Below are 25,787 nucleotides of genomic sequence, written 5' to 3' on the forward strand. Positions count from 1 at the left end.
ATAGTATCATAAAGAGTATTTTCACTGCCCTAAAAATCCTGTGTGCTCTACCTATTCATACCCCCACCCCCACCCCCTGCTAACTACTGATCCTTTTACAGTTTATAGTTTTGGCTTTTCCAGAATGTCATATTCTTGAAATCGTATAGTATGTAGCCTTTTCAGATTGGGTTCTTTCACTTAGTAATATGCCTTTGAGGTTCCTCCATGTCTTTTTGCGGCTTGATAGATCATTTCTTTTTAGTGCTGAATAATATTATGTTGTCTTGATGTACTGCAGTTTATCCATTCACCTACTGGAGGACATCTTTGTGACTTCCACATTGTTGGCAATTATGAATAAAGCTGCTGTAGACATCCATGTGCAGGTTTTTGTGTGGATGTAAGTTTTCAGTTCATTTGGGTAAATACCGAAGAGTGCAATTGCTGGATTGTTTGGTAAGACTATGTTTAGTTTTATAAGAGGCTCCCAAACTGTCTCCCAAAGTGGCTGTACCATTTTGCATTCCCATCAGCAATGAATGAGAGTTCTTGTTTCTATAATCCTTGTTAGCATTTGTTATTGTCAGTTTTTTTGGATTTTAGCCATTCTAATAGGTATGTAATGATATCTTCTTGTTTTAATTTGCTGTTCCCTAATGACATATGATGTTGAGTATCTTTTCATATGCTTATTTACCATCTGTATATCTTCTTTGGTGAGGTGTCTGTTCAGATCTTTTCCCGTTTTTTAATTGGGTTATTCGTTTTCTTATTGTTGAGTTTTAAAGAGCTCTTTGTATATTTTGGATATAAGTCCTTTATCAGATGTGTCTTTTGCAAATATTTTCTCCCAGTCTGTGGCTTGTCTTCTCATTCTCTTGATGTTATCTTTTGCAGAGCATAAGTTTTTTAATTTTAACGAAGTCTAGCTTATTAGTTATTTTGTTCGTGGATCATGTCTTTAGTGTTGTGTCTAAAAAGTCATCACCAGGGCCGGGCCCGTGGCTTAGCGGTTAAGTGCGCGCACTCCGCTACTGGCGGCCCGGGTTCAGATCCCGGGCGTGCACTGACGCACTGCTTCTCTGGCCATGCTGAGGCTGTGTCCCACATACAGCAACTAGAAGGATGTGCAACTATAACATACAACTATCTACTGGGGCTTTGGGGAAAAAAAAAAAAAAAGGAGGAGGATTGGCAATAGACGTTAGCGCAGAGCCGGTCGTCCTCAGCAAAAAGAGGAGGATTAGCGTGGATGTTAGCTCAGGGTTGATCTTCCTCAGAAAAAAATAAAAAATAAATAAACAAATAAAAAGTTATCACCATACCCAAAGTCATCTAGACTTTCTCCTATGTTATCTTCTAGGAGTTTTATGGTTTTATATTTTACATTTAGGTCTGTGATCCATTTTGAGTTAATTTTTGTGAAGGGTATAAGATCTGTGTCTAGATTCATTTTTGTTCATGTGGATATCCCGTTCCAGCACCATTTATTGAAAAGTTAACATTTTTACATGTACAGTACAATATTGTTAACTGTAAGCACACTGTTGTATACCATATCCCTAGAACTTTTTCATCTTGAACGACTGAAACGTCATACTCATTGAACAGTAAATCCTCATTTCCCTCTTCCCCCAGCCCCTGGCAACCGCCATTCTACTTTCTACTTCTATGAATTTGACTACTTCAGATATCTCATATAAGTGGAACCAACCAGTGTTTGTCCTTCTGTGACTGACTTATTTCGTGTAGCATGATGTCCTCAAGGTTCATCCATGTTGTAGCATCTGACAGGATTTCCTTCTTTTTATGGCTAAATAATATTCCATTGCATGTATATACTACATTTTCTTTATCCATTCATCTGTCGATGACATTTAGTTTGTTTCCCCCTCTTGGCTATAATGCTGCAGTGAATAATGCTGCAGTGAACATGGGAGTGCGGCTATGTCTCTGAGATCCTGATTTCAGTTCTTTTGGATAAATACCCAGAGTGAGATTGCTGGATCATATGGTAGTTCTATTTTTAATTTTTTGAGGAACTTCCATGCTGTTTTCCATAGCGGCTGCAACATTTTACACTCCCACTAATAGTGCACAGGGTTCCAGTTTTTCCACATCCTCAACAATACTTGTTCTTTTCTTTTCTTTCCTTTTTTTTTTAATAATGGCCATCCTAACAAGTATGAAGTGATATCTCATTGTGGTTTTGATTTGCATTTCCCCGATGATAAGTAATGTTAAGCATCTTTTCATATACCTGTTGGCCATTTATATATCGTCTTTTGAGAAATATCTATTCAAATCCTTTCTCCATTTTTTAATCAGGTTATTTGGTTTTTTGCAGTTGAGTTGTTAGAGTTCCTTTTGTATTTTGGATGTTAACCTCTTATCAGATATATGGTTTGCAGATATTTTTCCCATTCTGTAGGTTGCCTTTTCACTCTGTTGATTGTTTCCTTTGCTGTGTAGAAATTTTCTAGTTTGATGTAGGCCCACTTATCTATTTTTGCTTTTGTTGCCTGTGCTTTTGATGTCATATTTAAGAAATCATTGCTAAGACCAATGTCAGGCAGCTTTTCCCCTATGTTTTCTTCTAGGAGTTTTACAGTTTCAGGTCTTACGTTTAAGTTGATTTTTAAGTCTATTTTGAGTTGATTTTTGTGTATAGTGTAAGATAAGGGTCCAGTTTTATTCTTTTGCACGTGAATAACAGCACCATTTGTTGAAGAGACTATCTTTTCCCCATTGTGCCTCCTTGATGCCTTTGTCAAAGATCAGTTGACTATATATATGTGGATTTATTTCTGGGTTTCTATTCTGTTCCATTTGTCTGTGTGTCTGTGTTTATGCCAGTACCATACTGTTTTGATTATTGTAGCTTTGTAATATGTTTTGCAATCAGTAGATGTGACTCCTCCAGCTTTGTTCATTTTCTCCATGTTATTTTGGCTATTCAGAGTCCTTTGTGGTTCCATATGAATTTTAGGATTGGTTTTTCTATTTCTGTGAAAAATGCCATTGGGATTTTGATAGGGATTGCATTGAATGTGTAGCTCACTTTGGATAGTGTGAACATTTTAACAATATTAAATCTTCCAATCCATGAATATGAGATATCTTTCCATTTGTCTGTCTCTCCTTTAATTTCTTTCAGCTATGTTTTGTAGTTTTTAATGTACAAGTCTTTTGCCTCCTTGGTTAAATTTATTCCTAAGTATTTTATTCTTTTTGATACTATTGTAAATGGGATTGTTTTCTTTGGATTGTTATATAGAAATGCAACTGATTTTTGTATGTTGATTTTGTATCCTGCAACTTTACTGAATCATCAGAGTATAAATGCACTTTAAAGCCGTGGACCCTGAGAAGAACATTAGGCAATGAGTGTGAATAGGAAAGCAGCCCAAGGCCTGGCTCCATATTCAAGGTCAGGAAAATGAGAAGGAAACAGCAAAGGAGTTTGAGGCGAAGCTGCAGGGAAGAATCAAGAGAACCAAGAAGAAGTTGTGCTGCAGATGCCAAGTGGAGTATTTCAAGTGAGGTTTAGAAGGATTAAATAACCTTAGAGGTGCAGCTAGCGTTCGAACTGACCGCCGGATGCCAGAATTCATGCTCTTAATTTCTGTGCTCTACCATGCAAATCACAATCATAATGGTGATATACCCTTCAATAGCACCCACTCTGTGCCAGGCACTGTTCTGAAGAGCTTTGTTTATAATAATCCATTTATTCCTATCATCATTACCCTTTTACAAAGGAGAAAACTGAGACACAGAGAAGTTATGTTCAAAGTCACAAAGTGGCTCAGTGTACTTTGAGCTCGGCCGTCTGGGTCCAGAGTCTGTATTCTTAACTGATACCCTGGGCTGGTTCCCAGTAACTCTCTACTGCCTAAAAAACTGGAATATCAGAGATAATATTTCATTAGGTTGAATAAGGAAGCTCCAGAAGCAAATGAGATTATTTAATTAGGAAAAGAAAAGAAAACTAAGCGGTGGCAATTTGAGCTTTTGCTCTGTCCGTATTGATTTTTGTGCCTTCCAGCCTCAAATAAGCTGAGGAAGTGCTGTGTGCCCTTCTTCAAGCTGAGCAAAGTACTCGCAGAGTTGCTTTGTTCCTTCCCCCCTGGAGTATGGCTGACAGCAAAACGTAATGCTGCCTTTTACACTAAATAAATGAAAGCCTTGGTTTCTCAGGGTCATAAAAATGTGATCACATGAAGTGAATCTCCTCTAGTGATTTTAATTTAGCCCCTCTTCAAAGTTAAATATGGGAAGGAGGTTCTTGCATCTGAAATTCTTGCATAAAACTGTGTTTCTTGTGGCATTTACCCGCAAGTCACTCTAAGCGGAGCTGGAAGCATGTTTATCGATTCAGTGTTCCTTCAGATGTGATGATGCCTTCAGGTGTCTGCTTCACTTGCTTTTTTTCTTCACCACTGTCTCTTGTTTTTCCTGGACCTGACCTCTGCCCCTCAACAAGTGGCCCCCTGAGCTTTTTCTTGCTGCCCCACAAATGATCGCTTTTGTTCCCAAAGTAAGGTTGTGCATTACACTTTTGAAAAGATAACCTGGTGCCAGCAGGTGGGGCTGTCAGTGTATCCCCTTCCTGTTCTGCCTGGCACTTCATTCCCCAGTCTTGCCTGTGCCTCTCCTGTTAGCTCACCTACTTTGATCTGAAAAATCTAAGACTTTCCTTATCTTTATTTTGGTTTAAATTTTTACAAGTCCAGAACCAGGCTTCCAAGAGGGCAGCAGTCCTCAGACCAGATGGTCAGCGAAGTAGGCATTAACTGTCACTCAGTGTCTGTACGGGAGATGTTAAAAGAAGTCTCCATTGACCGACCTGAACCTGGTTCCCCAGCCTTTCCCACCCTTCTCGCCATAGGCTTCTGGCCTCAGTCAGAAGAGGTGGGTGCCCTAGAGCAAAGGCAGGAGTCGGGGATACCGAGAACACTCGCAGAGGTTAAAACCAGAGGAACTTGTAACATTTCTTGCAAGACAGGTGCACTGATGAAAATTCTCTCAATTTTTGTCTGCTTTTTCCATTTCTTAAATGCTTATACGTATATTGATGTTTTCATTCATCTTGAGTCAATTTTGAAAATGTAGTGTTGGGGGAAGAGGGAGAATCTCCCTCTGCCCTTTCCCTTAAGGTTCTTCTGGCTGGCCAAATAATCAACACGACAGGTTAGCAGGAGAAAATAATACCAAGTTTAATAACACGTATACATGGGAGAAAGCAGGGACACTGCGTTTATCAACACAATAGCAGAAATTCTCGTCTTAAATACCATGTTCAGCCAATGACAAAGGAGGATTTTGGGGGTGGGGGGAGTCAGTTACAGGAGATTACCACTAAAGCACAGTAAACAAGAGTAAGGTTTATTATGCAGCCCCAAGGCCTCACCTTCCACATTGATAAGTCTCTAGAAATGAGCTCATCCCCCCTCTTCCCAATACAGAGAGGGAGATACCTTTACAAATGGAGACTTTCCTTGTAAATGTAAATGATTGTCTGGCAACTCCTCGCAGGGTCATCCAGAGAATGTGGCCAGAGAGACAGAACTTCTGATAAGAGGGGCTTGTTGGTGCCTTTCCTATTGTAACATTTATCCTACATTATCTTTACAGCCATCATGATAGATCTGTTCCAGGAAGGAGTTACTATGTCACATTCTTTAGGCAGTTAGTGGGGGAGGTCAAATGTCCCTAGAGAAAACAGCCAAGGTAAAGAGATAGATTTCAGGGTGGCCAAATCTTGATCTCCCACAGTAGAGTGTACTAGAAAAATTTTCTAGTTTCTTAATACTTTTCTAAGTTTTCAAATTTGTGGGCAGCTTTTATATTTTACAATTTTTTTTCTTTTTTTTTTTCTGAGGAAGATCATCCCTGAGCTAACATCTGTTGCCAGTCTTCCTGTATCTTGGGTGTGGGTCACCACCACAGCATGGCTGCCGACAAGTGGTGTAGGTCCACGCCCGGGAACTGAACCTGGGCCGCCAAAGTAGAGCATGCCAAACTTAACCACTAGGGCACGGGGCTGGACCCTATATTTTAGAATTTTTACCGTGTCAATAATTATGTTTCTTTTTCATTCATAATTTTATGTCTGCCCAACTTTTTTCATCAATCAATCCTGCATGAGATTTGTCTATTTTATTAATTTCTCCAAATAATCAGATTTCATCCCATCTGTTGCTTTTTAAAAATCTCATTTGTTTCTGTTATTACGTTTATTATTCCCTTTTTACTTTGCTTGGTTTTACCATGTGGTTTTTTTCTAACTGAGTTGAATGCCTAATTTTCAATCTTTCCCATTTTAGAACATATACTTTTGAGGCTTTAAATTTCCATGTAAGTACTGCTTGACTTGCACCCCACTGGTTTTGACAAATAATGCTATCACTCCCATTCAGTTTTAAGTATTTTAATTTAATTATCTAAATGTTTATAATTATTATATCTTTTTCTTTGACATAGGTATTATGTAAAATGATTTTTGGTTGTTTCTAAACATATTAGGGGAAAAGAGGATTCTCTTTTCATTATAGATTTCCAATTTTATCACATTGTTGGCAGAGAATGTGTTCTGAACAACATCTGTCCTTTGGTCTTTGTTGATTGGCCATAGTAATGGCCAATTTTTATAAATGCCCATAATGCTTGAAAACATGTATATTCACTCTTCATTGGGTAGGGTTCTGTATGTTTCCATTAGCTCGAGCTTAATAATTACATGATTCTAATCACCTATATATTTACTAATTTTTGTTTCATCTATAAGTTTCTGACCTTTCAAAATCTATTGTTAATTAATATTTTTACTTTCTTTCCAGGCAGTATAAGTACCTTAGAGACTGTATCTCCATTTCTTCCCCATGGGTCTGCTTCTGTTTTCTTTTCTTTCTCTCGCTTTTTAATCGCTCTTGTCTTGTTTTTCTCAAATCTCTGGCAATTTTTGAATGGATATTGTGTAGGAGAATTCTGGGAGTGATTTGAGGACAAGGAAGTTTTCCTCCTCTAAAGAGGATTTGCATTTGCTTCTGGCAGGCACCTGGGGCAGAAGTGATCCTGGGTCCCTTTCATCCAGGTTGAAGAATTGAGACAGTGTGAAGCCAGGCCTTGGTCCCTTTGAGGGCCAGACTCCGTTTCACCGTTATCCACAGGAAGCAGCCCTTTGAAGTTCCAGTTCAAAGTGTGGGTGATTTATTAGGGTTCCCCTTCGTTGGTAGACCTGGACTTCAGTTTTTATTCTCCCACTCTGTGGGATTGCCTGAAGCTCCACTCAGCTTCTCAGACTCTCAGCTGCCTTTTCTGGAATTGGCACATGCCCTTCAAAGAAAAATTGCCCCAGATGTTAGGCTTATCTCTCTGAATTTCCTTTTTTTCTAGGTTTTGATCCTGTAATTCATCACTGCCTTATCTCTCTAAGCTATCAAAGAGATATTTTTTATACTTTTTTTTGTTCTTAGTGCAAGGATTGGCCCGCATTAGCCAGGATGCCTTTACAAGAAGCAGAAGTCCTTGTCATGTGCTCTTTTTAAAATAAATTTTATTATTGAAGTATAGCCTACATACTAGTGAACAAAGCATGAGTGTACTGTTCCATTAATTATCACAGAGTGAACACAGCTGGTAACCCCCACCCAGTCAAGAAATAGTATCAGCACCCTGAAGCCTACCTTGTGTCTCTTCCTCCCTTCTCCCTCATAGTCGCTTCCACTTGGCTGCTGCTTCCTGTCTGAAGGCCGGGGAAACCAGATATCGTTTGGCCACTTTCAGTTTTAGTTATGAAATGCATAGCTTTGACAAAGTCATTTCTAATTTAATTTGTCTTTTACCTTTTAAATCTATTGGTGGAACAGTTTTCTCCCCTTCCATTTCATCTTTCTTTCCTTGTGATGAGCCCTCCCAAGTCTTTTAACAATTTGTCCTTTTAGATTATACACAGTACTTTCTTATTTTATTATGTGTGGTTACTAGAAAGCCTTCCAAACTCATAACCGTCTGCTGACATGGAGAATATGCGATTTCAGAATATTATGTTTTGTACACATTTATGAAAAATTATCCAGAATATGAACCTGTTCCCTTTTATTTCTCCTGTCAGGCTAGCCCTGTCCCTAATTCCCTTTCTTTAACTAGAGATGATCACAAGAAACAAATCAGGAACTTAGTGATTTGTTTGGAATGTTCTCTTTCTCTTTCCCTGCTCTAGACCACAGGAAGACTGGCAGAGCCATGACCTTTTGTGATTATAGTCTTGGATCTCCTTTTGACCAGTATCATCTTTTGACTAATTAAATTTGACTTCAAAGTTCTAGTTTACTATCTTCATCAGATTGATTTTTTCAGCTAAAGCACCTGGTACAGTGGCTGGCACATGTTGGCATTTGATAGTTAATGGTAATCTGATAGTGTGGTTCTGGAAGTCAAGATGCAGGGACATACATGACATATAAAGGGAATGGCCAACCTCTTTTTTTTTTTAAGTCAGAAATGAACTTGGCTTCTGTCTCTCCTACTCTGACTCTTAGCAATTTGATAAATTTAATTTCTAGCATCAATGAATCAGAATCCTGACAAAATGGACAGTTTGTTTTATTTAGCCCTTTTCACTGAGAAGTGTTGGGTATGATGCACCGTAAGTAGAGCTTGTGCTTAGCATCAGTACATGAGGTCACCAGCGAGGCTCCAGAAGTCTGCGAGTTCAACCAGGAAATCATCATCCAATTGGGTGTGATCAGAAGTTTTCCTAAAACCTGAGATACCTTCCAAAAACAAGATAATCAGGGCGGAAAATTGATCATAAAGGAAAATCGTAGACCAGGGAGCTGTAAGAGGCTCTCTGAAGCAAGGATGTGTGAGCAGCTGGAAAAGGGTCAGCCTGCAGCTGGGGAAAGGGAAGGCGAGAGGCAGAATTGAGCAATTATGTACTGGGTAGTACTGTTCTGCGGAGGAGGGTGCTGAGTCCGGGGTGGACAACTTGGGAAATGTCCTCTGGAGTGGGACAGTGGTGTTTTACCACACTTCACTGTGGCCTGACTGAAATCTTTAATCTTTTGTTAGAGTTAGGCTTGAGGTTGTTATATAAACTTGATATGCTAATGTTTATAATAATGGTAATAATTTCGATCATCTTTGAGTGTTTACTGTGTACCCCATGCTGTGCCAGCTGCTTTACATACATTATCTCATCTGCTGCCTCAGCCCTATGCAGTGGAGGTGTCGTTACCTGCGCTTTACTGATAAAGAGACCTGGAATCTTTTCTGGGCCTATGTCTGGTGAGAGGAGTTCTCCTGCACTCAGGAGGGGCAGGTGGGCCAGGCTGGCTTTCCTAGTTTTATGGCTCCAGAGCTCCCTCTTCTGTTGTTCTCCCAGAATGTTTGTATGTGGCCTCTTACTTTCTTAGATCCCTTGGCTCTTTTCCCCTCCTCCACTTGAAATGGGAAGATTCTTCCTCTGCCGTTATTGTCCCAGTTAAGTTCAATTTAGAGTTCACTCCCAGCAGCTTCTCCTCAGTGCAGAGCTCTGCTGAAAGGGCACTTAGACTGGTAAGGTTCTGGAGTGGTAGGGCCCGGATTGCTCCTGCACCTACCGCAGTCCCTCTGTTCTAACCCTTGAAATGGACCTGCAGCCCCCTTCCAGATGGGCTGCCCTTCTCACCTCAGCCTGCCAGTGAGTACCGCTTGACGATGTGGAGGTTCTTGCATTCTCAGGAACGTCATTCATACTTTTGCTGTCCCTCCACTTCCTTCTGTACAATTGCAGATATAATGGGGGTTTAGTTGCTATCAGTAGTTTGTTCCACTCACTCATATTTTGTCACATAATTTTGTCATAGATATTATGCATGAATTTTTGGTTTGCTCTCCTAGTTGTTCTATCTTTTTTTTATATTTATATAAGGGAATTCAGGGAGATTTTTAAAAATAAAGGCTGTGCTGCCACTGTTTTCCTAGAATCCCTCTTATCATTTGATGTTTAAGTGAGTTACAACATTTTTGGGGAGATGTCTCAATGGAGTGTTAAGAGGCCCTATCCCAGCACTCCGGGAGCCAAATAAGAGATGTAGAGGGAGAGGAGGGAGGAGGCGATTGGGGAGAGGGAGAAAGGGAGGGCAGGGGGAAAGAGAGACTAGGGAGGCTGATGAGAGAATATAGCAGGCCTGCATCTCTGCTAGGGAGGGAACCAGCAGCCCAAATTCCACGAGGGCTGCAGAAAAATGAGACCTCTTTCAATACAAATTTGAGATCTAAAAGTAGTTTATTCTGAGTGGAACAAGTTTACCTATGGTTTCAAAAGTTGGAGAGGAGACTCTAGGGGTCAAGTCTTGGTTGTTTAAGATTCAAATAAGGTAGGAGAGACTGGAATATGGCCAGGTTTCCAAGAAAGTGGGGCTAACAGCAAACAAGCCTCAGGGAGAGGCCGTGTGTCAGTGTTGCAGTCAGCAGGCCCAGCTGAGCCTGAATTTAGTCCAGCCCAGGCTCCAGATGTGAGTGTAGAAGCCTCCAGATAATTCCAGTCACCTGTGTTCCACATCACCCCATGATATTCAGACTGAGGTCCCTGACATTGCAGAGCAGAGACAAGCCACCTGCCCTGTGCCCTGTCCAAATTCCTGACCCGCAGAAGCCATGAGCATAACAAAAAGTTGTCGATTGTTGTTTTACACCACTAAATTCAGGTTAGCTATTACAAGCAATAGAAAACCAGAATAGCCATGGTGATTGGTTTGGCTGATGAAAGGAGATTAGCCATTCCAGATTTTAAGAGAGGAATGGCTGGAGCACAGGCCTGAAGACAGACCAGCATGGCCCATGTCTAGGGAACTGTTGGTCACTCCAGCTGAAGGAGTGGCTCATGTGGCAGAGTATAGCGCCACTGCAGGCCAGGGGAACACATTCAGGGGCTACAGGGGTCTTTTTCTTATCCCTCCACACCCAGCACATGAACAGCCCCTCGATCCTGCTTTGTGCTGGCCCAGCCACACCAAGAGCAAAGATTCTGCTGTTACTGGTATTTATAAAAAGGAGACATGGTAGGGGAGCAGAGTGACAGGGGTAGGATCGTCATTTTAAGATACCTCCCTTAAATTCTTTTCAATGAAATGTAAATTTGAATTATGGAAAAGCCATCCATCAGAGTTCTTTTTTCAAACTTGGCTTTCTGGCCTTGTTGAACATTTACCTATTAATTATCTTGATATACCAGGCTACAAATAACGGGAACACTGTCTCGAACTGCTTTAAACAATAAACACATTTTTGTTTATTTCTGGAAGTCCGGGAGTAAAGCAGGCCCTGGGATTGGTTGATACTGCCCTTCACTTTTGTCATCAAAGACCCAGGTCCTTTCCGTTTCCCTGCTCTGTCATCCTCAGTGCTGACCTCATCCTTAGGCCAGGAACAAGATGGTGGCAGCGGTGTTCTTATGGACTGAGTTGTGTCCCTGCAGAATTCATATGTTGAAGCCTGAACCCCCAATGTGATGGTATTTGGAGATGGGCCCTTAGTGGGTAATTAAGGTTAGATGAGGTTATGAGGGTCAGGCCCCCGTGATGGGATTAGTGCCCTTATGAGAAGAGACCTGAGAGAGCTCTCCTCCTCTCTCTGCCCTGTGAGGACACAACAAGAAGGCAGCCGTCTGCAAGCTAGGAAGTGGGCCCTCACCAGGAACCAAGCCAGCCAGCGCCTTGATCTTAGACTTGATCAGTTCCTTATGGCTCATCTTCCCTTTTATTCTCTTAAACTTATATTTCTCACCTTTTGAAGAGCAGTTGTTGAGCTATTGGTGATAGGCTTCTAGAAAAACGAAACTTATTTTAAGGTGGGATTTGATAAGGAACATTTGAGCTTGATAACTGAGTGGGAAAGCTTCCATTTAGTGATGGCTTTTGTGAGGGAATCTGTGCAGATAGGCCAAGCAGATAAGAAAAACTCAAAAAGCAATAAGTGAGACCTTGATATGTTTTCTTGTGCTTTTGTACTGAATCTCACTATTTTGAGTCCCAGTTAGGAGACTTACAGTGTTACTTTAACCTACAAGAGAGATGTGAGGAGCACTTCTGAACACCTTGTGTTTAATGGCCTTCAACTAGTTGTCTAACTTTTTTCTATTTTCCTTTGTCAGTGTAAATTCATTTTAATTTTCTTGTCATTTTTGTGGACTGGAAGTGTGTTTGAATCTGCTGCTTAAAACAATGCTAGATTCGTTTTCTTTAGTGCAGTGATTCTCAGATATATTCCAGTAGAATTCTCCTGCTATTGAGTCAAGTGGTCTTTTCCAATTTTTAGGAAAATAAATCTTTGTAATTTTGAGAACTTCCTCAAAATTATTTTAATAAAACTTTGGTTACCTGCTATAGCTTGCCTACTGGAAGAGAAAATGAATGAGAGTACCAAATGAATAATAATGAAAAATGTGAAATCAGCTGATCCTGTTAGGTTTGATAGATTGGTTTTTCATCATGGGTATTTGTGTTAGTGGTTTGATTTTTATATTGTATACATATATTCATTGTCCGCTAGTAAAAATGTTCCTAATTTGTGTGATGAAATGACGTATATCAGTACTTCATGATATTTTACAGAAAGTTCTAAGAATTCCAGGTGTTCTGCCACCTTAAACATTGAAAAGCACTACTTTCTAGGATAATTGAATCCCTAAAAGAATTTCCAGTGCTGGGTCTGGGATTGATGGTGCTTGCTGATCAGATGTTATATATTACATGGATGTATGCTGGACATGGTTGTTTTGGAGCATTATTACATCTGTAATCATGGGCACAGCTGAAACTGGTTTCTGCTGTTTTGAAAGGTGTACTTACCTGGAATTGGGGATGTGCTTGTCTTACATCCCCTGAACTTCCACACTGACGAGAAGCCTTTTCACCTGGCTCCCAGGGTCTACCCAGGAGGGCATTATTTCCTAGCTTGCATCCCGCCTGCCTTTCCTCCCGGTTAACCCCCTTTATTCATTCATAATGATGGTTTGTTATCATTCACTTTCTTGTTTCTTTTGGCTTCCTTTTAGCAGCTTCTTAGGTGAATGAGCATTTGAATAATAAATTGATTCAGCTTCTTCATTTTAATACAGTATTGGCCCTCTGAAGGAGCCAGCAGAAAACCAGCACAATTTTGTCAGTAATTCTGTCTTTGATTTCTACCATACTCACATAGCAGGAGGCAATCATTAATAGCCAAGTGTTCAGTCTCCTTCCTGCTGGTGCCCTCCCAGGGTGCTGCCACTCCCATCTCATTGTCATCATGGAGGTGGGCCCCGAACACTGAGTCAGAACCCAGGGAGGGACCTGCCCTACAGGTCTGAGCTCTCCCTCAGTGGAGGGTGACTGCCCTAGACCCCATTCCCATTCATCAGAGTTAATTGGCTTCTAAGGAGACTCACTTATCCCAGAGAAGTGACATACTAACTTATTTCAGAGTCTGAACGTTGCCTGAGCCCTCAGTAAGCCCATCCACCATCCCATTATGCCTTCTGATTTGCCTTCTCCCTGGATCCCCTCACGTAGCATAATCTTTGCCAGCCCAGTCTGGTCCTCCTTGTCTCTTCTCTTACAGACGCACGTACACCCGCACCGGCACATACACACATGTGGAGACAGACGGAGAGACGTGTAACAGCAAAAGTCTGGTGTTTTGTTTTATGATCCTCTGTTAGTCCTTAAGCTCCAGCAAAGATGATTCTACCCTGAAAATATCAGATGCCCTTTTACAAAAAGCGCCCTCTAGAGTTTAATTATAGAACCAATTATAATAATGTCTAATAAAAAAATTTATTATGTTCATAGTATTCTTTAAATTTAGTCAAAATACAAGGCCTGATTGTATTACATTTCTGAAAGGTGTCGGGGGAAGAGGGGGAATCTCCCTCTGCCCTTTTCCTTAAGGTTCTTATGGCTGACCAAATAACAAGACAGGTTAGCAGGAGAAAATAATACCAAGTTTAATAACATGTATACATGGGAGAAAGCAGGGACACTGCGTTTCTCAACACAGTAGCAGAGATTCTCGTCTTAAATACCATGTCCAACCAAAGACAAGGAGGATGTTGGGGGCGGGGGTGTTAGTTACAGGAGATTATCACTAAAGCACTATAAACAAGAGTAAGGTTTATTATGCAGTTTTAAGGCCTCACCTTCTACATTGATAAGTCTCTAGAAATGAGGTCATCCCCTCTCTTCCCAATACAGAGAGGGAGATACCTTTACAAATGGAGACTTCCCTTGTAAATGATTGTCTGGTAACTCCTCGCAGGGCCATCTAGAGCATGTGGCCAGAGAGACAGAGCTTCCGATAAGATGGGTTTGTTGGTGCCTTTTCTATTGTAACCTCTATCCTACATTATCTTTATAGCAGTCATGATAATAACTCCTTCCTGAAACAGATCTTTTGTTTTAAATTCTTTAGGCAGTTTGGGAGGGGAAACTCAAATATTCTTCCTGAGTTCTCTGAGTCCTTATTGTCTTCAGCTCGAAATAATCCGCATACCAGAGTGGTGCTTCCTGGGGTAGCTTGCCCTGAGCACCATCAAAGGCATAAAGTTGTACGATAAGACATTTACCCTCCATGTTCTTTTTTGCAGCAGATATTTAAAGCTAGGTCACTTTAGGTGACTGGCTCCATAAATCCGTTGTGTGCACCTCAGATTGGAGGGTGCAGCCAGCACCCTAATGACAACACCCCACTGGTGACACATCTGTGCTGATTTAAAGGAAATCCAGGGAGCAAGAGTAAATGTTTCCAGTGTTCACCTTCCCAGCAAAGAGGATTTTTATCAACTCAGGTGTTGTTTGGGATCCACAGACCTATCAAAGAGCAAATTAAGAACACATCCATTTCAGGGCCGGCCCCGTGGCTTGGCGGTTAAGTGCTCACACTCCGTTGCTGGTGGCCTGGGTTCGGATCCCGGTTGCGCACCGACGCACCGCTTCTCTGGCCATGCTGAGGCCGTGTCCCACGTACAGCAACTAGAGGGATGTGCATCTATGACATGCAACTATCTACTGGGGCTTTGGGGTAAAAAATAAATAATAAAAAAAAAAAGAACACATCCATTTCATAAAGGAGCCATCCTTTATGCAGCCATCGCTAATGACTCGGCTGCTAAAATCTCATTATGGGTTCAGGCTGGTTATCTCTGTTTAAGGGTAGAGGGAAACACCCTATTATAAATTCTCTCAGGCCTCCCAGCACCTCAGTAAGCAACTTAAAAAAATAAAAAAGGAAAGGTGATATGGGAGAAGGAGTAGTTCTGAAAATTAAAATGGAACAGAATGATGTTTTGAAGCCAAAGAGGGGGAAAAGGCAAGGGTTTTGCTTGTGAGGCCTCTGCTACAATAAAGAGGACCTTAACGCAGACGGACCATACCCTACAAAATGCAGCCCATAATTCAAGCTGTCAGCTTAATCACGCTGTTTCCAGGTATAGAGAAGGAGCCCTTGTTTCCAGGGCTAAACAGAGAGCCTTGTTTGCTGACCCCTAGTCTGCAGCCTGCCGCTGCAGACCGCCCCGCTCTGTTGGCCTTTGTGTTGCTGTCCCCTCCTTCCCTCATTTTTGGCATTGTGTTCCCTTCAAGTGGCCCCCTGGAAGGGACCACCCAGGGGGCTGCACAATGGGGACCAAGGGAGCCACCAAAACATAGGTTTTGTAAGACAGCCCGTTAAAAGAAAAATACTCTTTAACTATGTATGTGTTTGTCTTTTCTACAACTGTTTTGTGTGGCAAACAAAACCCCGTATACAGACTTCACTGTGGCCGCACATACAGCTGTTCCAGCCATCGGGTGTCAGGCTTGAGATAGTTCCTCCCAGTTTATTTTCCCAGGGCACTAATTCTCGATGTGGTTTATATTTACATGTTTGGATTTATGGTCAGGAAACTTGATATCAGAGTAAACAAATTGCACTGGCTTTATGAAACTATTTTATCAATAGTCTTCAGAATTGGTGGCATTGCTCTTGGGTGAAACTTGTCTGTAATGCTACTTAACAAAAGCTAGCAGCCGGAATTCAGTTCTCAATAGCCATTTACACCTCTGTAAAAGGATTAGCTCTCGCCAATTGTTACACTGTTTAAATCTTAATTTGCATCTTTATGGAGGTAGGGCTTCTACAGACCTCTCTGGTTCTCTGTTGTGTTTGTGTACCTGTGGGTGGGAGGTCACTGGAGGTTTTCTCTTATTGGTGAAGGTGCTAAATTGCTTCAGGATGACCAGTAAGCTACACAAATTGAATTAGCATATCAGGGTTTGACTGACAACAGCCCGCTTTGGCTCGTTAGTTATATTTTGTAGCAGTTGTGGTCTTTAAGTGTTGGGTGCATGAATGCATTCTGTTACTTCTGTTTAAACTTAACAATTCTCATGGGTCTTAGGAGGATTTTAAATGTTGTTGATTGTAATCAACAAATTTCCTTGGGAATTAAATGTGAAAAACAGAACCAGAACATGATCAAGTGATGGTTTTATTTATTTATTTTTTTAATAGAGATAAAATATGCAACTAAGACTTTATTTATTTATTTATTTATTTATTGGTGAGGAAGATTGTTCCTGAGCTAACATCTGTGCCAGTCTTCGTCTGTGTTGTATGTGGGATGCCACCACAGCATGGCTTGATGAGCGGTGTGTAGGTCCGTACCCGGGATCAGAACCTGAGAACCCTGGGCTGCCGAAGCAGAGCGCTCCAACTTAACTACTATGCCACTGGGCCAGCCCCAAAGTGATGGTTTTAAAAGTAATCTTTTCTATCCGGGCCATGTGTTCTTAGTTTAAAGATCAAAACCTTCTTATGTTTTGGAAGGAGTGTAGGGTCAAACCCATGAGAAGGAAGAAGTTGAGTGTGCAGGCCAGTGTTCTGCAGGCACTGGAATGGGAAGCAAAGGTCGGTCGTGTTGCCCTTTGCCCACCGTTCTGTATATGGGCTGTTCCTAAACCCCACACTCAGAACTACAGACCACCTCTGCAGATGATGCCTTTTGTCGTTGCTCATTTAGCAATACAATTTCCTTCCCCAAAACGTTGTTCTGGATGTGACCAACTATGGTGCTTTATTATTCTTCAGTCTCATTAAAAATACAGTAAATGTATTTTATAAAACTTTTTAAAAGTAACATTATATTATGTAAATTATGAAGTAAACTCATTACTAGTTATGGGCAGTGATTACCACACCATTTTGAGACTGTTGTTCCCTAGAGAAAATAAAACCTGAAAGTCATGCCTTTAGTGCCGCAACTGAAACATGTCCACTCTGATAGAACACCCACGGGAATGTGTGGAAGTTACCTGGTGGGGTTAAGGAAAAGTTTATTTTCTACAGCCCTCATACAGGGTCATTTTTGCCAAAAAGTAATTCTCAGTTTGCAGTACTGAAAGGAAAAGCATGGCACTTTTTCTCTCTTCCTTGCTTCCAAAAAAAATTGTACCTTCCTTTGAGTGTTCCCATTAGCCTGGAGTGGAGTTGTTTTCTTTTAAATTATCTCTTAAATTCTGTGTGACTGAAAGATGAAAATGAAGCTAGAAAGCAATTACTTTAAATTTGGCCAAAAAAATTTATTTATTATCTGCCTGCACTGTTGGGTAAAATAAAATATACCTCTTTAAAGTGCCTTTTGTGCTTCTAGAGATTACTTGTCATCCATCACGTTTGTCCACTTGCTGGAGGTCACAGAGACAAACTGATGGTAAGGCCCAGTGTGTTAGTGCCAGGCCCGTCTACATATTCCCCAGGAAGGACTGGGCATGGGCTGGTCAGACTGATGCCCCTCCAGCTGGAATTATTTTGATGGGAATGCAAATAGAAGACATGAAAGAAATTGAGGTCTTGAATTCTAGGATAGTGTTTTTTATAACACATAGTCTTTAATCTTTAGCTCCATAGTGTTTGAATTCTTTAATAGAGATTTTTTCAGCAAAGGACTGATGAATATTTTGTAAGCTAAAGTCAGGTATCACGTGGAGAAATAACTAGTAGAAACCCTCAGCACAGACCAACTTGTCTTTTAGCCAGAGAAGGTTCTGAGTTAATCGAGAGTAGACCATAAGCTCTGTGCAGACAGTACTTGTGGCCGTCTTATTGATCGCTCGTTGCCAAGCCATGGACGCCATGGAAGCCCTGGACTGGTCTAACAGCAACCATATAAAAACATACTGTAAAAATAGGTGTCATGGATTTCTCTAATCTAGGTTTAAATCTTGGCCTGTCATTCAACTCATGGTGTTAAGTATGTCTTCAGTATTGTGCTGAGTGCGACATGAAACTTCAAGTAAGATAAAAATTCAGAAGTCCAATTGTTGTTCTCAACAAGCTTTTGGTCTTGTTGAGAAGACTAGACAGACATGACATAACTAGAGAACAGTACAATGTAGGATGTGGTCTGTATTGTGCTAAAGGAATTCAGGGATAAGAAAGATCCCTATGAATGAGGTAGTCAGAGAAGCTCCTAGACAAGTATGAGAAGAGCTAGTCTAAGTAAGCCTGATATTTGGGTTGATCAGATTGGAAAAGAACAAAGGTTATCTGGCATCTGTCCTGACTGGAGAAGCTCCTGGACAAGTATGAGAAGAACTAGTCTAAGTAAGCCTGATATTTGGGTTGATCAGATTGGAAGAGAACAAAGGTTATCTGGCATCTGTCCTGACTGGACAATCAGGTATTATTTAGCACTGGCATACCATGGTGGGGTGGGGGGTGGGCATACAGGCAACAAAGGGTGCATTGTCTGTAGAGCATTTATAAACAGTAATAAAACCACTAAAACTGTTTTCTCTTATCACCATTCCTAAGAATGGTGGAGATAAAATACTCCTCCCTGGAGGGAGGCTGCTCCCACCGGAACACCCTGCCTATACCCCACTGTGGTACCCCAGCATTGGTGAGCGTCTGCTAACTTCCGCCATTGTACCAGCATTTCAGAGGAGGTGCAGAAACATCAAGCCCTGGTCCTTGCTCAGGGTCTACCACCTGGGGCGGGAGGTGAGACTAGAGGCAGTCTAAGCTGGAGACCCCAAGCCTGCAGACCAGCTCTGTTTGTCCAGCATAGTATTTAACCTCCTTTTGAATTAGCTGCCAGATTTTTAAATTTGGGAGATGTCACATAAAAATAAAACTAGCAATTGTGAATTTCCAGCTTCTCTTGAAAACTAGGAAGATCGACGTCACTGAGACACATTCCACTGCGGGAGCTGAGAGTGACTGGCCCTTTGAGTGAGGCACACACCCCAGTTTTTCGAGAGCCCACCCCACCAGCTGTAGGCGCTTGACTTCCCCCCAGCTGAGCCGTGAATGACTGTTCTCCCTCTCTGCCACCCCCACCACTGCTCTCACACTTACACACTCTTCCCCTGCTATCTAGAGCACAAGTTCAGTCTCCTGGCTGTGGTCTGGGTCTCGTGTCTGTCCCCTCACCAACTGCATCTGTGCACGGCTGCCAGGCTAACCCTCTCAAAAACACTGCTTTCAAGAAACCAGCCATAGCTCAGAAATCCGCCAGATTTATTACTATTTTCTCAGCCGAGTTTCATATTGAATTTTATTTCCCATTACTATCTTATCACCACAAACAGCAACCCCCACCTGGCCAGACTTGTGTCCTTGCTGGTCCCGACACCCCTCCTACCATGGCATTTCCTCACACCTTTGCCTGTGCCACCCCTTAGCTTAAAGGGTCATCTCCCCTTCTGTCTAAATCTTGCCCAGCTGAAGTTCCTCCTCCATAGTCAAGCCCTTGTGATGCCAAGGAGCTCTCTGTCTCTCTATTGCCTCACAACTCCTGATTGCCTTCCCAGTGATTATGTGCTCTCCTTTGCTGCTCTGAAATTGGCTTACCTCCGATGGGCCTGTCTTCCTTTTCTTAAGGGCAGGTGTTATTTTGTGAATTGAGTGGTGACGAGATAAAGCCTTCCAGGAAGAATTAGGAACCAGATTTTGCCAAAGGAAAAAGAAGTATTATAGGTACTATAAGTCATATAGGCCAGGAGTCTGGAAGGTTTTTTGTTTGTTTGTTTTTTAATTTATTTTTTAAATTATTTTATTGAGGTCACATTGGCATATAACATTGTATAAATTTCAGGTATACAATATCATATATCAGTTTCTGTATAGATTGCTTTGTGTTCACCACCAATAGTCTAGTTTTTATCTGTGACCATACATATGTGCCCCTTTACTCCTTTCACTCTCCGCCTACTCCCTTCCCCTCTGGTAACCAGTAATCTGTTCTCCGTATCCACGTGTTTATCTTCCACATATGAGTGAAATCATACGGTGTTTATCTTTCTCTGTCTGGCTTATTTTGCCTGGTATAATACCCTCAAGGTCCATCTATTTTGTCACAAATGGCATGATTTTGTCTTTTTTATGGCTGAGTAGTATTCCACTGTATCTATATACTATGTCTTCTTTATCCATTCATCCGTTGATGGGCACTTGGGTTGCTTCCATGTCCTGGCTGTTGTGAATATTGCTGTGATGAACATAGGGATGCATAAATCTCTTTGAATTGTTGCTTTCATGTTTTTGGATGAACACTCAGTAGTGGGATATATGGATCATATGGTATTTCTATTTTTAATTTTATAAGAAATCTCCATACTGTTTTCCATAGTGGCTGCACCAGTTTGCATTTGCACCAGTTATGTATGAGGGTTCCCTTTTCTCCACATCCTCTCCAATATTTGTTATTTCTTGTCTTGTTAATTATAGCCATTCTGATGGATGTAAGGTGAAATCGCATTGTAGTTTTGATTTGCATTTCCCTGATAATTAGTGATGTTGAACATCTTGTCATATGCCTGTTGGCCATTCATGAACAAAATGAAAAAACAACCCACCAACTAGGAGAAAATATTTGCAAATCATATATCCAACAGGGGGTTAATTTCCAAAATATATAAAGAACTCATACAACTCAACAACAAAAAACAAAACAACCCGATCAAAAAATGGGAGGTTTTTGGCAGCAGAGCTCAGAGGTGAAGGATCCAACACAGGATGTGGCCCAGAAGGACTAAGAATCTTAGGCTTAGAGTTTAGACAAGAGCTTGAGACACGGCAAGGAACTGGAGCGCCCATAGGGTGGCCTAGGGTCCAGAATAGGGCTTGAATGGGGGGTGGGGGGGTGGGGGTGGGGGACGGACATGACACGACATTTATATTTCCTTCCCAGGATAAAAGCCTGCTTCAGAGTCAGGGTGCCTGAGCCTACACTTGTCACTCACCCTCTAATAGACAAACAGAGCACATCTCTTTCATCCTTTTGATATGGATCCAGTAACTTAACCCACTGTTGTACTAACTACAAGTTAGTAAGATGTTGCTAATTAACACATTGCTTTACAAGTTGCTTCATTTTCTTTTTGGAGTACATGTTGAATATTCCCAACTACGTATGTCATCAGCTTCTTTAAAGTAGAAATACTGTTTTGTCTTTGATATCTTCTCCTATAGCTTTTTAGAATCATGCTTTCCCCCAAATGGACATGTTTTTAAAGGAAGTTTCTAACCAGTCTCTTTGGAAGCTACTATGATACCGTGACAGACCTAACCTAAAACAGTGGCCAAATTGTTAGACTAGACCAGTCCCCCAGTAGACTGGAAATAGATAATGAAGGCTAAATCCCTCTTTCCCTCCCTTCCTCTTCTTACTAAAAATAAAGAAAATTGTATTGCAGTGGGATCTGAATGGAGAAATAATAGTCATTTTTCTGCGTTCAGAAATAGAGGACGTAACCAATATCCAGCCAGCAGTTTTCGATTTCTTAGCAGTGACGATTTAAGTAAATTTCACATGAGTTGTGGAGATCTAACTTTGTTATGATTGACAATAGAAAATTAGCCTTTTCTGCCGTTAAGATTATCTAGCATTCCTATCAGTCAGGTGGAATGTGGAATGAGATGGCACAGCTGTCGATTTGAAGGTCATTAAAGTCTTCAAAGGGTTAAAAGTTACTTCCACTGATGGATTTAAAACTGCCACATACACAAAAACAAGGTTTTCAAAATGCCCCATTTTACATCTTTGTCGAGAGATAGTCTAGTTGCTGCATTTTTGTGTCTAGATTATATTACAGATATATTTCAATAAACCACGAAGAACCTCCGTAGATTCTAGAAGCTGGGCCATCTGTGCTTAAATAAACATCTCATGCAGCACCTGTTTTATTTTATAGGCTCTATAATCACAGTGACATTCTGAAAGAAGACCTTGAAGCCTGTGGAACAGCTGTCCTTCACCAGCCTCCGAGACTCTTACCTGGAGGTGGCAGCCATGAAAAGCAAGTCAGGTATTATTGGGATGAAATTGCTGCTGTGGAAGGATGGCCATTCTTGTTCCCAGATGCTTCCAAATGAAAACAAAACACTAGTCCACACGGTCACCACTGGGATAGACACTTGTAGTTGTCAGTTTAACTGTTTTATGGACTTGACCATTTACTTCTTTGTAAATGTATTTGTTTCTAATTGTTAATTGGATATATCCACTCAATCCCTACTCATAACAATGTTTTAAGGGCTTACTTGGGGGGAGGGAGCACAGGTAGCCTTCATCTGGTATATTAGCATACCTTCGTGAACAACCCAGGATATAATCTAGTCTAGCCACCACCCTAGAGGGATGTCATTGGCAAGTCCAAACCCCAGATGGATTCCTCAATTTCCAAGGTCATGCTGGTGATACAGGCCCCCAATCTAGAAGATACAGGCCCCCAATCTGCAAGTATGGTCTCTGGACCAGCAGCATCAACAAGACCTGGGAACACGTTTTCCCCTCCCAGGCCTCACTGAATCAGGAATCTGGGGGTAAGACCCAGCCACCTGGGTTTTAATGAGCCCTTAAGGGAACTACCCTCCCTCAGGTTTGAGAGCCACCACTTCAAGGATATCCCTTAAAGGCCATAAAGCTAGGATGAGAGAGAGAGGGGGTTAATTATTTGCAGGGTAGTTGGCCATGTGAACCATGATTCTTGTACATCCTTCCTGAGTCAATCAGAAATCTGTTCTCTACCCTCTACCCACCTTTTAGGTAGTGTGGGTTTCTTTTCATGGCCCCAGAAGCTTTGTGGCATCTGAGCGACTTATTGAGGTCATAGAATTACATATGTGTAATTTGTGTAATGGTTTGTCCAGTGTTGGCACCTGGTCGGTGCCTAATTCATGTTGCATAATTGTTGCCAGTGACCTAACTCTGATTTTTATTTTGGGGACTGACTATATTTCCTTTTATTAAAATATATCCCCACTATTTACTAGCAGAGAACAAATTATTTCTCGAGCATGGTCAGCAGATGAGTGTCTGTGAAAGCCCACCTGAAAGGACCTTGTTTCGCTGAGAGTGAGAGGGGCTTTGGGTCTGGTTATCTTATATCTAACATCATTTTCTCTACCTTCAGTGTGCCACATAGGCTGTTTTATGTTAATGATTTTCTTCAGAGTAGAATTCAGCATAAATCCCACGAAAGCGTGAGAAGTCAAGATGATGGTTTCTAAAAGGACCTTGGCACAAGAAGACTTGGCCAATCATATGTTCCATTTAACAGAGCACAAGATGAGGTTCACAAGTCCTGAAAGTGTGTACATTACCTTCTGCATCTGTACTAGTGATCTCCAAACTGTGGAAAATGCTGGAAATGACCTTCCTGGTCAGTAACTTTTCAACCTGAAGCAGTAAAGGGCAATGCAAGAAAATCCTTTTTCCTGTTTTTTGTTCTTTGTTTTTTTTGTGAGGAAGATCAGCCCTGAGCTAACATTCATGCCAATCCTCCTCTTTTTGCTGAGGAAGACCAGCTCTGAGCTAACATCTATTGCCAATCCTCCTCCGTTTTTTCCCCAAAGCCCCAGTAGATAGTTGTATTTCATAGTTGCACATCCTTCTAGTTGCTGTATGTGGTACGCAGCCTCAGCATGGCCGTTCAAGCGGTACGTCAGTGGGCGCCGGGATCCGAACCTGGGCCGCCAGTAGCGGAGCGCGCGCACTTAACTGCTAACCCACGGGGCCGGCTCCCCCTCTTTCCTGTTGTTTTATCATGCAAGATAAAAAACAGCAGTCTTAAATACTCCTTTACAAGGCGGTGAAAGAAGCTGTCTGGGGCGGAGTCTTTCTGCACTCTGTAGGTCATTTGGTGATTATGTGTTGTGAGGCTCTGTAACCAGGCCCCTGTTTCGTTCTCACTGCTTTTTGTATCTGTTGATATACTATTTTGCATAAACCACAGTTGTGGTATGTGGCATAGAAAGCATATATGCATTTATAATTCTCTGTGCAAACTGACTTGTTAGACTAAATGATTCATTGTGTGACTCTCTCAGCCTACGCTGCCAAACTGTGATTGTGGGTGATGAGATAAAATATCTACATCTACTAGACTAGAGATTTGTATAGTTTCTCAACATGCATAATAGAGCATTGATTTCCATTATGAAAGGTTGCATTTTGCATGACTGTTGGTCTACAGTTATGTATAAATCAGCTTTCCCTAAGAAATGATCCTTCTTTATGACCAACACAAATTTTAAAATTAATATCTGGAGGCTGCAAGACTGCTTCTTTACCACAATCATTTTTTTAAGCCAGATAAAGAAGTCAGGAATGATTACTAATGTCAGTGTTATGTTCTGTTACGATTAGGATTGCCCTTTTATGCCCCATTGTGTGTTGTGACTGGGGGTGCTGTTTAATGCACACTGATTGTCACTGGTTCACTGTCTAGCCTTGGAAAAAGTGCCAAGTGTTTATATGACCTTTGAGAGATAAGCAGTCAGGTCTTTAAATACAGATTCTTTTTAAAGAGTTTTATTTATTTATTTATTTTTGCTGAAGAAGATTAGCCCTGAGCTAACATCTGTTGCCAGTCTTCCTCTTTTTTTGCTTGAGGAAGTTTAGCCCTGAGCTAACATCTGTGCTAATCCTCCTCTATCTTGTATGTGGGTCACTGCCACAGCATGGCTGATGAGTGAGTGGTGTGGATTCACACCTGGGATCCGAACCCGTGAAGCAGGGCTGCCAAAGTGGAGCACGCCAAACTCAACCACTAGGTCACCAGGCCAGCCCCTCTAACAAGTTTTAATCATGGCATCGGGCTCCTTGCTGCTCTTCTTGCTCTAGCCACCCTTTGTGCCCCTCAGCGCCCAGGAATTATTGTTGGACACTCCCCTAAGTGATATATTCCCATCTGCTTTGAGATCTCCCCTGGACCAAAGCAGTCAACTGGTCAACTTGATAAACTATTTCAGAAACACAGATTTGGAGAGAATGATCTACTTTTGTTCCTTAATTGTTAATGACACTGATGTCATTAGAATTCTAAGCCAGGCAGAGTAGGAAGGCTCTAATGGGTTATGAACTCCTTAAAGCCTGTTGAAGAGAACTGTGTTTGGTGTGGCGGCAGCCCTGCTTGTGCCCCTGACCCAACCATGGCTGTCGAGGTCTATCTCTTTACTATAATCTCATCTGCAAAATGGGGTACCTGCCCCACAGCGTACTCTAAAAGATAGTGAGAAGACTTCTGAATTCCTGCTCACAAAGTGAAGCATCTTAAAAGGAAAAAGAACAAAACCGTTCCTATCATCATTATTGATTTTTGTTATATCAGGGATTAAGTGTTCAAAGACCTTCATATGAAAGGTTTACGTTATTAGGTGGAAGACCAAGTTGTTATTTTAGACAATCGTGAATTATTAAAATATAATTCATGTCATTTGGGGTAATTGATAAAAAATTTGTTCATTATTGCCTTCTGGAAAACATATTTTAACATAAAAATGATTACTTAAGTAAT

At 41.3% G+C, this 25,787-nt stretch overlaps 1 protein-coding gene across 1 annotated transcript in view; it reads left to right on the plus strand.

Annotated features, from left to right (window-relative positions):
• The window catches only part of LOC131403895 (centrosomal protein kizuna-like), a 66,651-nt gene that overhangs the window by 9,768 nt on the left and 31,096 nt on the right, over positions 1-25,787 (plus strand). The window contains 1 exon segment of the mRNA XM_058538126.1: positions 22,182-22,295. Coding sequence (XP_058394109.1) covers positions 22,182-22,295 — 114 coding nt within the window.

Source organism: Diceros bicornis, unplaced genomic scaffold (assembly GCF_020826845.1).
Source record: "Diceros bicornis minor isolate mBicDic1 unplaced genomic scaffold, mDicBic1.mat.cur scaffold_95_ctg1, whole genome shotgun sequence".
Classification (NCBI taxonomy): Eukaryota; Metazoa; Chordata; class Mammalia; order Perissodactyla; family Rhinocerotidae; genus Diceros; species Diceros bicornis.